The sequence below is a fragment of the Falco punctatus genome (assembly GCF_963210335.1).
Source record: "Falco punctatus genome assembly, chromosome: 5".
Taxonomy (NCBI): domain Eukaryota; kingdom Metazoa; phylum Chordata; class Aves; order Falconiformes; family Falconidae; genus Falco; species Falco punctatus.
Genome location: NC_137584.1, coordinates 53757044 through 53770886, shown reverse-complemented (window position 1 = coordinate 53770886; position 13843 = coordinate 53757044). Strand labels below are relative to the sequence as shown.

At 35.2% G+C, this 13843-nt stretch overlaps 1 protein-coding gene across 2 annotated transcripts in view; it reads right to left on the bottom strand.

Moving 5' to 3' along the window:
* The window catches only part of AHI1 (Abelson helper integration site 1), a 104025-nt gene that overhangs the window by 41093 nt on the left and 49089 nt on the right, over nucleotides 1–13843 (bottom strand). For both annotated transcript variants that reach the window (XM_080390105.1, XM_080390106.1), the window contains exon 19: nucleotides 6961–7078. In XM_080390105.1, coding sequence (XP_080246231.1) covers nucleotides 6961–7078 — 118 coding nt within the window. The remainder of the gene's footprint in view (nucleotides 1–6960; nucleotides 7079–13843) is intronic.

Sequence of the window (13843 nt, the reverse complement as noted above, 5' to 3'; positions counted from 1 at the left end):
GTACAGTGTAGAACTTACAGACAACTGGCAGTAGAGTACTAATCAAAGATATATCCCCTGCTGGACTCCCTGATCATATTGACGTCATTACAACTATCCCGTAGTGAACAGACTTGCATTTCTCCCTCTGTAGTAGTAAGTATAAATAGGAAAAGATAAACATATCAGGCCACCAGGGAAAAAAATGACTAAAACCCTTTTTCAGGGGCTGCATAATGTCACATCATCATTTTTTTAATCAATACCACAGAAAAATAAAGCTCAGTAGACTCACAGATAATAATGAAATTGAGAGACTGTCTTTGTGAGATTGTTAAACATCACCTACTTCCCTTTTGTAAGCATCTCATATAAAAGTAAGGAAAATTAATTTCCGTCACCACCTATTCCTCCCAGCAGCTGGTATTACACTCAAACCACTTTCAACAAACAGTGTGGGTACTGAACCACTTTTTGGTATGTATTTGGTACTCTTCACCACAATATGCTCCTGCCCCAGTTTTAAGATGTGGGACTAAAAAGAAGTATCCCAAAGTGACTTAGACATTACGGTAAATTACTACACCATTTCCATGGCTCTGATCTGGGCAGACCTACGCTTAATTCGCTTAATTGCTTTCCCCATCAGAACAAATCTAAATGAAGCTGTTGGGTGAGCTAATGAGGCAGCACACATTACAGTTTAACAGGGAACTAACATACCCAGATTCTTTCAAGCCAAAATTGAGAGTTCTCTTCTTATGTTTAAATTCTCCACATTCAATCCATTTCTCTTAAAAATTAAAGATTTCACTCCTACTTTAAAATTTGACAAAATACAGTATTTACAGTAATACAGTAGGGTAAAAAAAAAAAAGGAAAGAACATATTCAGTGATCTCTGTGCCATTCAATTTGCCTGCATGGATTGGATCCCAGTAAACAAATTTCTTCAACTGGCACTCCTACTGGCACTCCCACTAAACAAAAATGGTCCCCGCAAGGTCAGCATTATCTAATTTCAGCACAGTAGTATGGGAAAGCCAGCAATTCTGCTGGCTGTACTGCATGCTTTTCTTAGTCATCTTCTGTCTGTCAATCATTTTTTCAATCTTCTTTGAAAATGCCACCAACTTGTATCCAAACAAAAAGATATACTACAAATTCATATTCATGTTATACTTGGACTATACAGTACACATACACGCTACCTTCAATTAATACCTACCCTGTAATGTTTTTTAATGTCTCTTCAGGATATTTTATTACTGTTTATTCTCAAATTAGAAAGCTATACTATTCTAATAGTAAAAGTGAATTCAGTTGTTCATTTGATACATTTTCAATGACAGTTTGCGTAAGTCATTTTTCCCCTAACAGTTTCTTAGAAAGAGATGAAAAGAATAAGGCCATACTGAACTAGCTTTCTACAGACATTCTTCCTTGAGTGGCACAAAATTATGTCCAAAGCAACATAAATATCCCCAACAAACAAACAAAAACATTAAAGATCTCCAGGACTGTGGTAGTACTGAAGACAGATGTTATAGAGTTGGGGCGAAAGTATAAAATACTGGAAAAAAGTAATTAATGATACCAACATACATAGGAGGATGTAACTTTTGACAGTGCTTCTGCAGCATCTCTGCAAAAATGTGAATTTTCCTACTTGATGTACCTCCTTTTTCTGCTCCTCAAAAAGCAAGAATCAATTTAAAAACATTTAGCTGGTGCATAAATTTTTTTGATATCTTTCATAGAAACCTATTTCACTGTTTGCTTAAGACTGGAAAAAGAAGTTTAAGTAGTCTATCAAATATAACATAGGACTTAAATACAAAGTTAGTTTTGTTAATATCTTCAGAGTGTGAGAAAGAGTGTTTTCAAGCTTTCACTTTACATAGGTGAAAAACACCTTTGACTGTCAGTTGTGTTAATGGAGAGAAAATTTCTAATTATTCTCAACCCTGCCCAAGCATTGTGTTGTTTCTGATATTTTTTTAAAGATACAAGAACCATCACGTTTCTAGAACATATGTAATTAATTTTTAAGAGCAAGTTTAATTAACTGGTTTTATTGAAGTAGAAATTTTAGTAAAAACATCTGTGCAGTATTTATAGTCCAGCTTCAGTCTCCCACATAGTTAACAATTAGTGTCACTGCTAATTACCATTACTTGAAACCTAAAACTTATTTTAGAAAACATGCCCTGAACACAATGGGAGTTACTGACAAGTCACTGTCGAATAAAGCCTGAAAATGCAGGGCGATTTCTTTCATGGCATGCCACAGATCTGCAAAACTGTGTCTGAGAGTAGAGGAAGGTGATTTCACCGTCCGAAGATGCTCCGTCTTAAGGAGGGAAGGTGAAAAAAAACAGAGGGTATTTTAATGCCTCTCAGAGAACAGGTGATTGAAAGCTGAAGGTTTTGCTGTTTTTTTATCTGTTTAAAAAAATGTAACTAGCAAATGGATTAACCTGGAAAAAAGTACAAAGATGAGAACATGACAAGGAAAAGATAGGAAGTTCTCAGACAAGGTCCTGGATACAGTGCAGTGTTGCACGGTAGTAGTACAGGACAAGGCATGATAAAATCAGCACTGAAGCATGAGCATAAGCAGAACTATACAGCACAAGGAAGGTAAAGCCTCAATTCTGACTATCAAAGATGAGTTTTAGACAAATTTTAAACATTACATACTTTTAGGGACAGATTCCTTAAAGTATACTAAAGAATAATCCAGTAAGAATAAAGTAAGCTGCTATATATACAACATGGAGAAATCTGAGTAGAGTGAAAAACAGGACCAACCATCAGACTTTTGTAAGCACTTGCATGAAATCTTAACTGGAGACCAGTTACTAGGAGTGCACTCCAGGGGTTGATACTGGATAACTAATATCTCCATTAATGGCCTTGATGATGGGACTGAGTGCACACTCAGCAAGTTTGCAAATGATGAACAACTGAGAGGTGTGGCTGACACACCAGGGGGACATACTGTCATTCAGAGGGTCCTTGACAGGCTGCAGAAATGGGCCAACAAGAATGTCACAAAGTGCAACAAAGGGAAATGCAAAGTCCTGCATTTAGGCAGGAATAATCCCATGCACCAATGCAGACTGAAATACACAAAATACTATTTAAACATCAGAAAAAAACCTTTAGCATGAGGATGGTCAAAATTGTAATAGGTTATCCAGAAATGTTGTGGAGTTTCCATCCCTGGAAATATTGAAAACCCAACTGGACACGGCCCTGAGCATCCTGCTCTAGGTGAACCTTCTTTGAGCAGGAGAGCTGGGCTACATGGCCTCCAGAGGTGCCTTCCCACCTCAATGCTACCACAATCTTTTCTTCACTCATCTCCTCTAAAGAATGTTCTGTGCTTGAGAAAGGTGCTGAAGCTCTCTATTTGACAATTAAACATCACATTATTTGATTTAGAACAAAGTTAGGATATCTAAGCATCACATGTAAAACTCCTGATCAGGGATTAAACCACTCTTTAAAGAGACAAGGAAGGATCTGGTATTGGTTTATAATTAGAAGTTACAGCAGTTAAGCATGCAGAAAACCAATCACTAGCAGATTTTTTCACTCTATATGGAATCACTTCATAAAGATAACAATTCACCTTTTTTATTTAATTAACTAATAATCAGAAAGAGGTGCTCTGTGTAAGTCTATAAAACATTATACAACAGAGGGAAGACTGAAATAAGAGGAGGCATCTTTGCTAGCACCCTATGAAATATTCAAGGATGCATGAACCCAAGCAGTTTTGAAGTAACTCAAGTTTGCTTTCACAAAGTAGCATTGCTGAGGGAAGGGGTTATATTAGAACGATAAATGGCATCGAACCGTATTTTCAGTGTTTCATGAATTCCTCCTTCACATAAAATATTTATGTTTCTTACTGTTTGACTGAAGTGTTGTAAGAGCCTGCGGCTCTTAGGAAGGACTGACAGGGAAGACGAGAATGGCGAGCGCTGTAGGGAAGGGAGGAGAGGCATAAGTGTGCAGAGCTGTAGAGTAGGTGACAGGTTTATCAAGAGCATATGGGTCAGAACTGGAAAAGCAAGCAAAAATATGGACATTGTGGGGGGCACCTGCTACAGACTGCCTCATCAAGAAGAGGAAGTGGGTAAAACCTTCTTTAAACAGAGCAAGAAGTCTTACAAATACAGGCCCTGTCATGGAGGTTTTTAACAACCCCAGTAACTGCTTGAGGCACAAAAACACAGGCTAGAGGCAATTCAGACTTCTGGAATGTGCTGGGGACAACTTCTTTATGCAGATGATGGACAGATGCTGTCCATTTTGATAGAAAAGGTAAGGGGCTGCACCCGGTAGCTAATAATGAATAAGGCAGAACTTGTTGGAGATAAAGGCAGTCCTGCCTCATTGACTATGAGATAACTGATCTTGAGGGAAGGAAGGTAAATAGCAGAACAAGGACTGGGGCTTTATAAAAGCCTATATACATGTGAAAGTATGTGCTTGAAGAAAGCCAAAACATACTATATGTTTGAGAGTATACAGAACCCATCTGTTAAAATGAACAGGCATGTTTAAAAAGCATAGTAGCGAGTATTATTTTTATTAGAAGTATTCCAAAACCACTTACAGCTATTTCTGCAAATATATCTGGATATATAAAAATCTAAAATTCAGGAAAGATCTGCAGTACTACTGCTACTGCCCACAAACCAAAAAGGTGGATACCCTGTTTTCCCACTGCTTCCTACTAATGCAAGACCTTGATAATCATCATCTTAAAAGAAGAAAGTGCGATATGTATCCAGGCTGCTACTCTGTCCATACCACAACACATAAGCTACCACCTTATCAAGTTAATACAGCATGCACATACACCAGTTACATAGTTAAAAGGATTGCCAACAGAGCTTTACAGATGCTGCTTATAGGGAATTCACTATAATGGGAACTCTGCATTTTGATTTAAGAAGCATTAAATACACAGCAAAAGGTGACAGAGAAAGTGTGAGAATGAGAAGACTGAATCACTGCCAACATAACCCTCAGGAATACATAACCATCTGCTGGACAAAAATGAAGGATCTTTGTATTACAGGCAGTTATTAAGAATGCAACATCCCAATAACATAGGTACAGAGAAGCATATATATTGTGTATATGAAACCAAGACAGAAAAGAAAGGTTTTGTGGTTCCAGCACAATCTGCAAATTAATAGATCTGTTCAGGTACAGACTTTCTGTTATTCAAAACAAAGATTAAACTGGCAGTTAGGAGCTATGAACATAAGCACCTATCTTCACACTTTATAACCAACAGGAAAGATGAAATAGATGAGTAGATCTCATATGTTTCACCAAAAACAACTCTATCACAGTAGAACAACTTGGAGGTCCTCAAAATGACAGAGAAGTAATACAGAATTTTAAAAGATTTTCTTCAAGGAAAAAAAATTATTTCAGTTGTGGTTCAACAGCATTTTAATGGTCTTTTTCCCCTAAAAAAATCTTCATTTTCTCACTGTTTTCATTCACTGTTGAAAGACCATTAAAGTATACCTCTTTTTTATTTTACTTCCCTTGCACAAATAATATCCTGTACCTGTGTATTGTCTTGATGTATTAGTCAGTTTTGGAAACAACTACATTGGGAGTGCACATGAACAGCTCTAACATATACCTATGTTTGTTGATACTGTTTAAGTAGTTTCCATCAACACATTTATCTGTGCTTCTGCATAAAGTAAAATTCAAGACAATAAAATGCACTGGTTTCAGCAATATTAGGTATAGCCATTTTAACAAAAGTATATGTTAATGTTCTTTAGAAAGTTAGTCCACTTATCTGAAATATTCACAATATGTAGGACAGCATATGTATTGTACTGTTACTGTATGATTTCATGCTCTGGAAACAATAAGCATCTGTTATGTGACAGATTAATATTACTATGGCTCTAAAATCTTTTGTTAAGGTAGAAAATGGAAATACAGAAGCTAATTGGTGTATGGCTGTTTGCATTGTGAATTAGTGACTAAAAGCGATTCTGAGAGTAGTGGTCAATCTTCTAAAGTCCATGCTAAGGACTCTTTCCCCTGCTGCTCATAAAAATTAATCATAACTTGATTTGCAAATAGAATTGTCTGCCTTTAGGAGACTATTCTATATAATTGTAGAGGCTATTCCTATCTTTACTATCTACGTTTTAAATCTCCATTACCTGTTTTTAGTTCATTATATATTCCACTCTCCCCTGGACTACTTTTTACTCTTCTCAAAGACACAAAACAAAACCACTTCAAAACTAAGGTTCTGATTTTCTATTTTATTTTACAGGTGCCCAAAGAAGAGAAAAAAAGGCAAGAAATTATCAATTTTGTTTTTAAATATTGTGATCAGCAATACAACAGATATTAGCAAAGTAAGTATAAAAAAATGCGTATCTCATTGCTGACCTTTTTCTCAAAATCTTTAACACTTAATCAAACACAAACAAAACACAAAATCAAACACTTAACAAATTTAGAAAGAAATCCCTAAAAACAGATTACAGACAACTGCAAATAGACTACCAAGCACTATGGCTCTTCAGTAGTAAGAAAAGCAGCTTACCTTTTTCTTTTATCAGTACATATGCTCTTAAAAATAAGATTTTTATTGTGTTTCAGTGTCTGTGTTTAAGATACTTTAGTATTAAAATATCAAAATACTAAACTAAGAAAAGCTGGCAATCTCATGCTGCTCTTGGAAATTACAGCACTAATATAAGTGTAAAGCTTTTTACTTTAAGCTGTATAAGGGAACATGTATCAGTATTGGACTGTATCACACTGCACTTTATAAACAATATCACATATAACACTAACCAGGACACTCCCTGAAAGAGTTTCACAGCAAAATTTTTAAGGGCAGAAAAAAGTCCTTGTGCAAGTTATTACCCATTCCCTACAGAGAGAAGAAATAAAGACAGAAACTTACCACTTTTAGCAGTGTAAGAATACAGAGGATTCAGTGGAGTGCTCAGAGTACCTGGCAGTTTTAGTTTGGAGTGTGGTGACAGTGATGATGATGCAGGAAGCAAGAGATTTGAGCTCGCCTGTAATAGGAAAGACAAATCAGAAAGTGAAGTGTAATTTCCTGGGTTACTTACTGATGCAATAGCTATAAGAGAAATATTTGCTTACTGTAAATAAATATTAAATTCCAGGAAAAAAATTAAGACTCAAGTTGATGATAAATAACAATTCCAATGATAGGTTGTTTTTGTTTGTTTGGGGCTTTTTTTTCCTTTGGTTTATTTTGTGTTTGTTTTTGTAAGACTATTTAGAGACACAGACTTGATACTGACACAGCTATGAATTGAATTGCGTGTTCACATTTGGATACAAACTCTCAAGCAGTACAAACAATGGAACAGAACTGTTTGAACTGGCATTTCATTGTGTCTTCACGTATAAAAATAAGGTGGCATTTATATATGGTTATAAACTTATAAATGTAAAGTAACTTCTCATTTTTGAGTATTCAAACTACACTACATCTACAAAGAGGTTACTCAATATTAGAATGAAAGGAAAATATAAATCTTAACCCAGACTTAACACAAAACTGCAATTTCTGCATATCAATAAAGCATACTTTGACCAAAACACCAGACAATTCCTTTATGTAAGCAACACAAAAAATATTTGCAGTCCTTATTCCCATAGCAACAAAGATACTGTAGTTAAAATTTGGTTTGCTGTGGAGTTTCTTGATATACATGCAGCTATCACAAAGCAAAAACCTTTCTCAAACTTTATTATTATTATCCAATACAGTCTATGTAAAAAATATATTATGACAATCTTAGGGTTTTTATCACGTGATCCCATGGAGAGTTTTACAGTTTGTAAAACACATTTTCACTGGCTGCCTTGATAATACAGCCAAAAGGGATGGAAAATAGGCCTTAAATAAAATATATGTAACTTTCTTCAAACGAAATAGATTCATATGCTAAATTTATTGAGTTAGTTACATAAAACAACATAATACTTGACCTTTCCAAAGTCAAGCCTACTTCACAATCTAGAATAAATACATATAGTCACTTAATCCAACTAAAATCCCACACTCAGTGGAGCACTTTCTTTGGCCTCAGTAAACTCTAGATCAGACCCTCAAACTTCAGTTGTAAGCCAAAACAGAAAAATGACATTTTGCAAACTTTCAATCTACTGGCTTGTAAATTCTGTTTAAGTAAAGGAGACAGCTATAACAAAGTGAACCAGTGGCTTATTTCCAGAAGTGATATAATTTATATAACTACTGTTTCTGTCATTTAACAAATATGAAACAATTCAACAGATTTCAACAATGCAGAATATCTGGTCATTGGCAGGTGTACTGGGATGCAGGTAATACAGCACTAAAAACATGGATTGATGGGGCCATATAGGATATCTGCTATCATCTCCTCTGTATTACTACACTAGATCTTCATCTTAATGTATCTGGGTTTTGTGTAGCAATATGGATTTAACTCTACTGAAAGAAGTTCATAATAAAAACTGTCTTCTACTAGTCAAGTACTCTCTCAGCAACTGTGTACAACTGTAATTACTATACTCCAAAACTGACCAGAAAGACAGAAAATCGGATCAACCATTGAACATGACTTTAAAAAAGCATTAAACCAGCTAAATTTTACTGCAGTATACAAATTTAACAGAGTATTAATAAACAGTAGTTGTGAAATGAAAGCAGAATGGAGAAGCCTATTTTCCTGAACAACAAAATCCATCTGCTTTTCGTACCTTTAGGCATGCAAGTGACTAAGTTTCATTAATCCAAAGTTTTCTCTGATACACACACACAGTGGAAAGCCACTACCTGATGTGTTCACTCAAATACAGAAAAATAATCTGTTCTGCAAATGCACTGAGCTCAGCTTCCACTGTTATCCACCGTCAGATCTAGGGAGAGCCTTTCTGCAGGAAGACAAATGAGACCATCTCCCCCCTGCGTGAATTTCTTGCTGAGTGCACACTACACCATGAGTGATACAAAGGTGTGTTATCCATTCAAGTATTCTCATGAAATTCTCTTTCAAATTTGCTATCAAAAAGTTGGTTTCAGACACTACCATGGAATGAAGAGTGGTTGAATATGTCAGCATTTCAAAATCAGACTAAACACAGCAGAGCAAACTATTCAAAACTAGTACTTAACAGACATTCCTGGTTCTCCTGGAGGGAAAAAAACATCAGGAAAAATTTGCCTTGATTGTGGTGCTTGAATTATGTAAGAGATATGGAACCTTGCATGTAAGTTATTAATGTACAGCATTTAATTCACTTATTTTCCAGCTGTATTACCCAAATACTCTCATTATACACCAAACAGCATGCTTTGAAATCAAATGCAATAGACACACATTAGAAGACTGAATGTATGGTCCTGAAGATTTAAGAAAATTGGCCTTTGTAAAATGCAAAACAAGTTCTTACAACTCTTCCTTCTCTCAAAGTCCTTAAAACCAAAATAAAAACCATTTTTATAAAAGAGATATTAAAAAGAAAATTTTAAATTTAAGCAGTCTTACAGGAGTGATTCATTCCTCCCTTAATGGTAATGAAGCTCAGCACAGGTGAGCCAAAAAAGATTGCCCATTCAAAGTAAACATAAAATCAGAGTTTTAATGACCTTTCTGCTACTAGGTCTTAGGTATTATTTAAATCTCTAAAAACCCCATAGAGGAAAAAAAAAACCCCACAACATTATAAGAGAAGAAGGAACCACTCAGCTAATAAGTGAGCACTAATTATTCAGCAGAACCGTTTGCAGGTGAAGTATACTGTCCTAAAAATAATAATTAACTCTCCTACAACAGACAGACATAAGACTACCTACAGAACAGAGTGAAGCAATTTTTTTTTTTGAAATGCATGCTGTGGGAAGGCATTGCTAAATACCTTTACAACAACGAGTAAAGCTGGCTAAGATAGCCAACCACCAATCTACTTAATTTTCACAACAGGCTCTGCTTGCTTCATGCACAAACCACAGCTTTATCAAAGACACAGTTTACTACTATCCCAAATTGAGTAAAACCAAGAGTTATAACATTCATGTAGGTTTTGTAGCACAAAAGGATACCTACATAATTCTTGCCAAGTTTAAACAAAGCTGATTTGCATTTTCTTTTTTGTGTTAGGGCTGCTCTATGCAAATTATGCAAATATACATTTTCAGTGGAACTAGTTTTTACATTAAAAGTGCATTGCATGACACAGAAAACAATACTGCAAGACTTGACAAGCTGACAATAACAATTTCTCTTTTTCCCTGAGAATGCAATTTTCTGACCTTTGCAACCAATATAATGTATATTTCCATATATACTTGCAAGTCAAATCAAGGTGGCCAGCTCTATGCTCTCTCTTATTATTTTAGTTTTAGGCTTCCCTTTTGAAACTTCAGGCCTCTAGGATGCTGTTTCTAAAAACAATTTAAATAAAGTTATTAAACCATGATTACACAGACTTTAAAAGTTGACAATTGAATTGGAAATAAAAAAAGAACACAAATTCTGCTGGTTTTCTCAATGCTAGACAGAAAATACATAGGCGATAACGCTTAAAGGAGCAGTACAGTACTACAGCTATCAAATTTGGAATGTTAGTTTGAATCAAGTTTACATCTTTGTAAAAATGCAATCATTTCTCTGACAATAGTGTTAGGAGGACTCCAACGAAGGCTGGGATTCTAAAGGTATTCTGCAATCACTTAAGAGATCAATCTGTTCTGTTCTTAAGTAATTTCTAGACTAACCCATCCAGATGGCAACACAGTTCCCTCGTAACTTGGGTGCTCCATTGTTTTTCCCCACAGAAGCCCAGAAGTGACCAGGGCATACATATGAAAATTGATGCTAGAAAATGCTTGATCCTACAGTTTAGATGCAGCCATTGTCTATAGATACGTTTCATCACACAGTAATTAATATGCATTCAATTCCTCAGTTCTGCCAGAGAGTTCTGGTATTTCAATGACAGGCCTACCACAAAAGTTTTCCCCTTTTTTTGTTTTTCTTTGGCCGGGATGGTGTGGTGTGGAATCTTAAGAAATTAAGATTACTATGAACATTTGGAATAGTGAGCCTCTTACTTTTAGTCACAAGGAAAACCAAATTCTTCATATGAGACACAAAACTGTTAAATACAGGCTCAGTTATACACAGCTTGTACAAACTCACTCAGCCATTAAACACAGAGTGTACGACCTTTCCTGGATTGGATAAAACTGGCATTTCTGCTTAAGAACATGCCTGGATACACACATTTGAGCAGAACTGGGCAATGTCAGCACCAATACTAGCAAAAATTAGGTTTGTCTTGCTTAGTAAGAACCAAAAGATTGCTGTGTATACTGTAACCTCTTCTGCAGTTGGTTATGACTCTTTATTATCAAAGAACCTAAGACCAGGCAAATAAAAATCCATTACTTCAGTGGTTAAATTTTAAAAATGTCGTATTTTGTGCAAATGAAAAATTGATGAAATTGTGTCATATACAAAACACACCCATAGATACTTGTCTTGCAATTTAATTTCTCTTCCTACTAAGGAAAATAGACACCTGAAGTTCTTGTGACCCAAATCTTATCAAATACATACAGAATCCTATTCCTCTGTACCTGCTGGTAAAAGACATTAGGACATGAGTCTAAACACTGTATACAGTTTCAGGTAATCATGTAACTACTCAGACATTTGTAATCCTGTCCCCCTCCCCATCCCGACTGCTCCCCAAGTATTTGGTTAGACTAAGCTTTTCTCATCATATATAAAGTCCTTCTTTGGCAGATTAAAAAAACCACATTTTTTTCCCCACAGAGATAGATATATAAAAAGATAACATTCTGAGAATTTCATTATCATTCCTATTATTAAAAAAAGTATAACCAGGGTTGCACTTCACTAAATTGTTTTTAAATTTAAGCACATAAACAAAAAGTGTAATCTAATTTCTTAGGCTGACAAGGCCTCATTTGCTTATTCCAGCAATTAACTGTAATGTAACCATAGAGAAAGGTAAAAAACAAATCCTGACTGGATTTCCCCAGAATACGCAGCACTTTTGGATGCAAAGACATAAACTTATTTTCTGTATCATTGACTTGAATTAAAAACAAATTGCTTTCCTCAGCTAACAAAAAATAAAAGGAATATGTGAAATTTTATTTAAAAAAATATTAGTGGTTTAATCTTGTATGGCCTTCTTTAATTCTCAACTTACAGTATCTCAGTATTTGAGCCATGATTAATGTTCCTTTCTGCACCCAACATGTTGCAAGAAGCACATGCACCAGTGTTCAAAAAAACAATTGTCAACAACGTTATTAGTTGACTCAGTGCACATTTACAGTATTTTCTGACATAAAAAGTTCTTAATAAAAGCTGCTTTCTCCATGCTTTGGTGACAATAAGCCAGAAGGAGATATCATTTGCTGGGTTTTACCAGCATGAGTGAATCTAGCTTTCTCTGCTCTAAAATATGTTTTGCATAAACGTACTATTACTCAGATGTCCCTGTTTAATTTGTTTAGCAGGGAGAAAACATACAGTGCAACTTTTCCTTAATACTGTAACAAACATTTATGGTGAGAAAACTACGATGGTAAAAAACTGGAAATGTAAGTAAAGGACCACCAGTAAAAGCTGCACACTTTAAAAAATGCTTACCACCATCTTATTTTACCCTCTGATAAAATTATGATGGATATAGTTTTATGTTAAAAAAAGAATACAATTAATTTCTTGTGTCTGACGTACCTTTTATATAAACATAAGCCACTGAGAGAAATACAATGCTGAAAAAGACGAGTAGTGGAACAAAATCTCCTGCCACAGTTCACTGCAGCTTACTATTGCTACTTTAGACCTCTATTCAAATGGTAATGTTAGCAAATATTAAGCAAGAATTAAAGACAATCATCTGTGCTGTAAGCACAGGAAATAAGACCACTGATGTATAAATATTACTGTGCTGATACTCTAACTAGATTCATAGAGGTCACACTTCATTGGAGTAAAAGGCTGAGAGCATGCAGATTTAAATTCCATATTCACAGTAAAATTTGTAGTGACTCCCTATAAGAAACTGTGTATCCAACAAAAGATGCACACAATTCCTCATTGACTTTTGTAATTAAAAGTATAAGAAATAGTAGAGGAAAAAGTAGAGGAGAGAGGAAAAAGACCTTAATACATTTAAATTACATATTCAGGGAATTCAGTAAATATTCCCACGACCAGATATTTGAAAGTACAGTCTTGCCATAAAGAGCCATTTCAGTCTCTTTATGCTCCATGTTAGCTACCACGCTAGTGGAGAATTTCAGAGTTCTGGTACCAGATCTTACTCTGGAGGAGGTTCAGGCTGCATTGCTGCCAAGCTGGAAGGCATGTTTATAACACACTACTTATTTCTAAGGTAACTACCTAGACAATGATCTTACCTAACAGTATAAGCAAGATAAGCTACCTATTTTATTTCATTCACTAGGTAAGTGTGGGAAAACTAGCAATTACTGTAGAGTAACTACTTGCAGTAAATCCATCCAGATCAGTATGAGAATAGTTTGTGAAACTACTCATGTTACATCTGTGCCAAAACTTATTCATCTACAAAAGAGACAAGCTCCTTTTTTCCTTTCCTTTCCCTGTTTTGACTGTGTTGTTTTAAAATCCATCTGATGCTTGCTAGAAAGAATGCCTAGAAAAATTTCTTACTACGTAAAGAATATTATAACATAGGAAAACAGAAGAGATTTTAAGGATCTGACTTGCTTTGTAAGATTTTCACAAAGGAGAAAA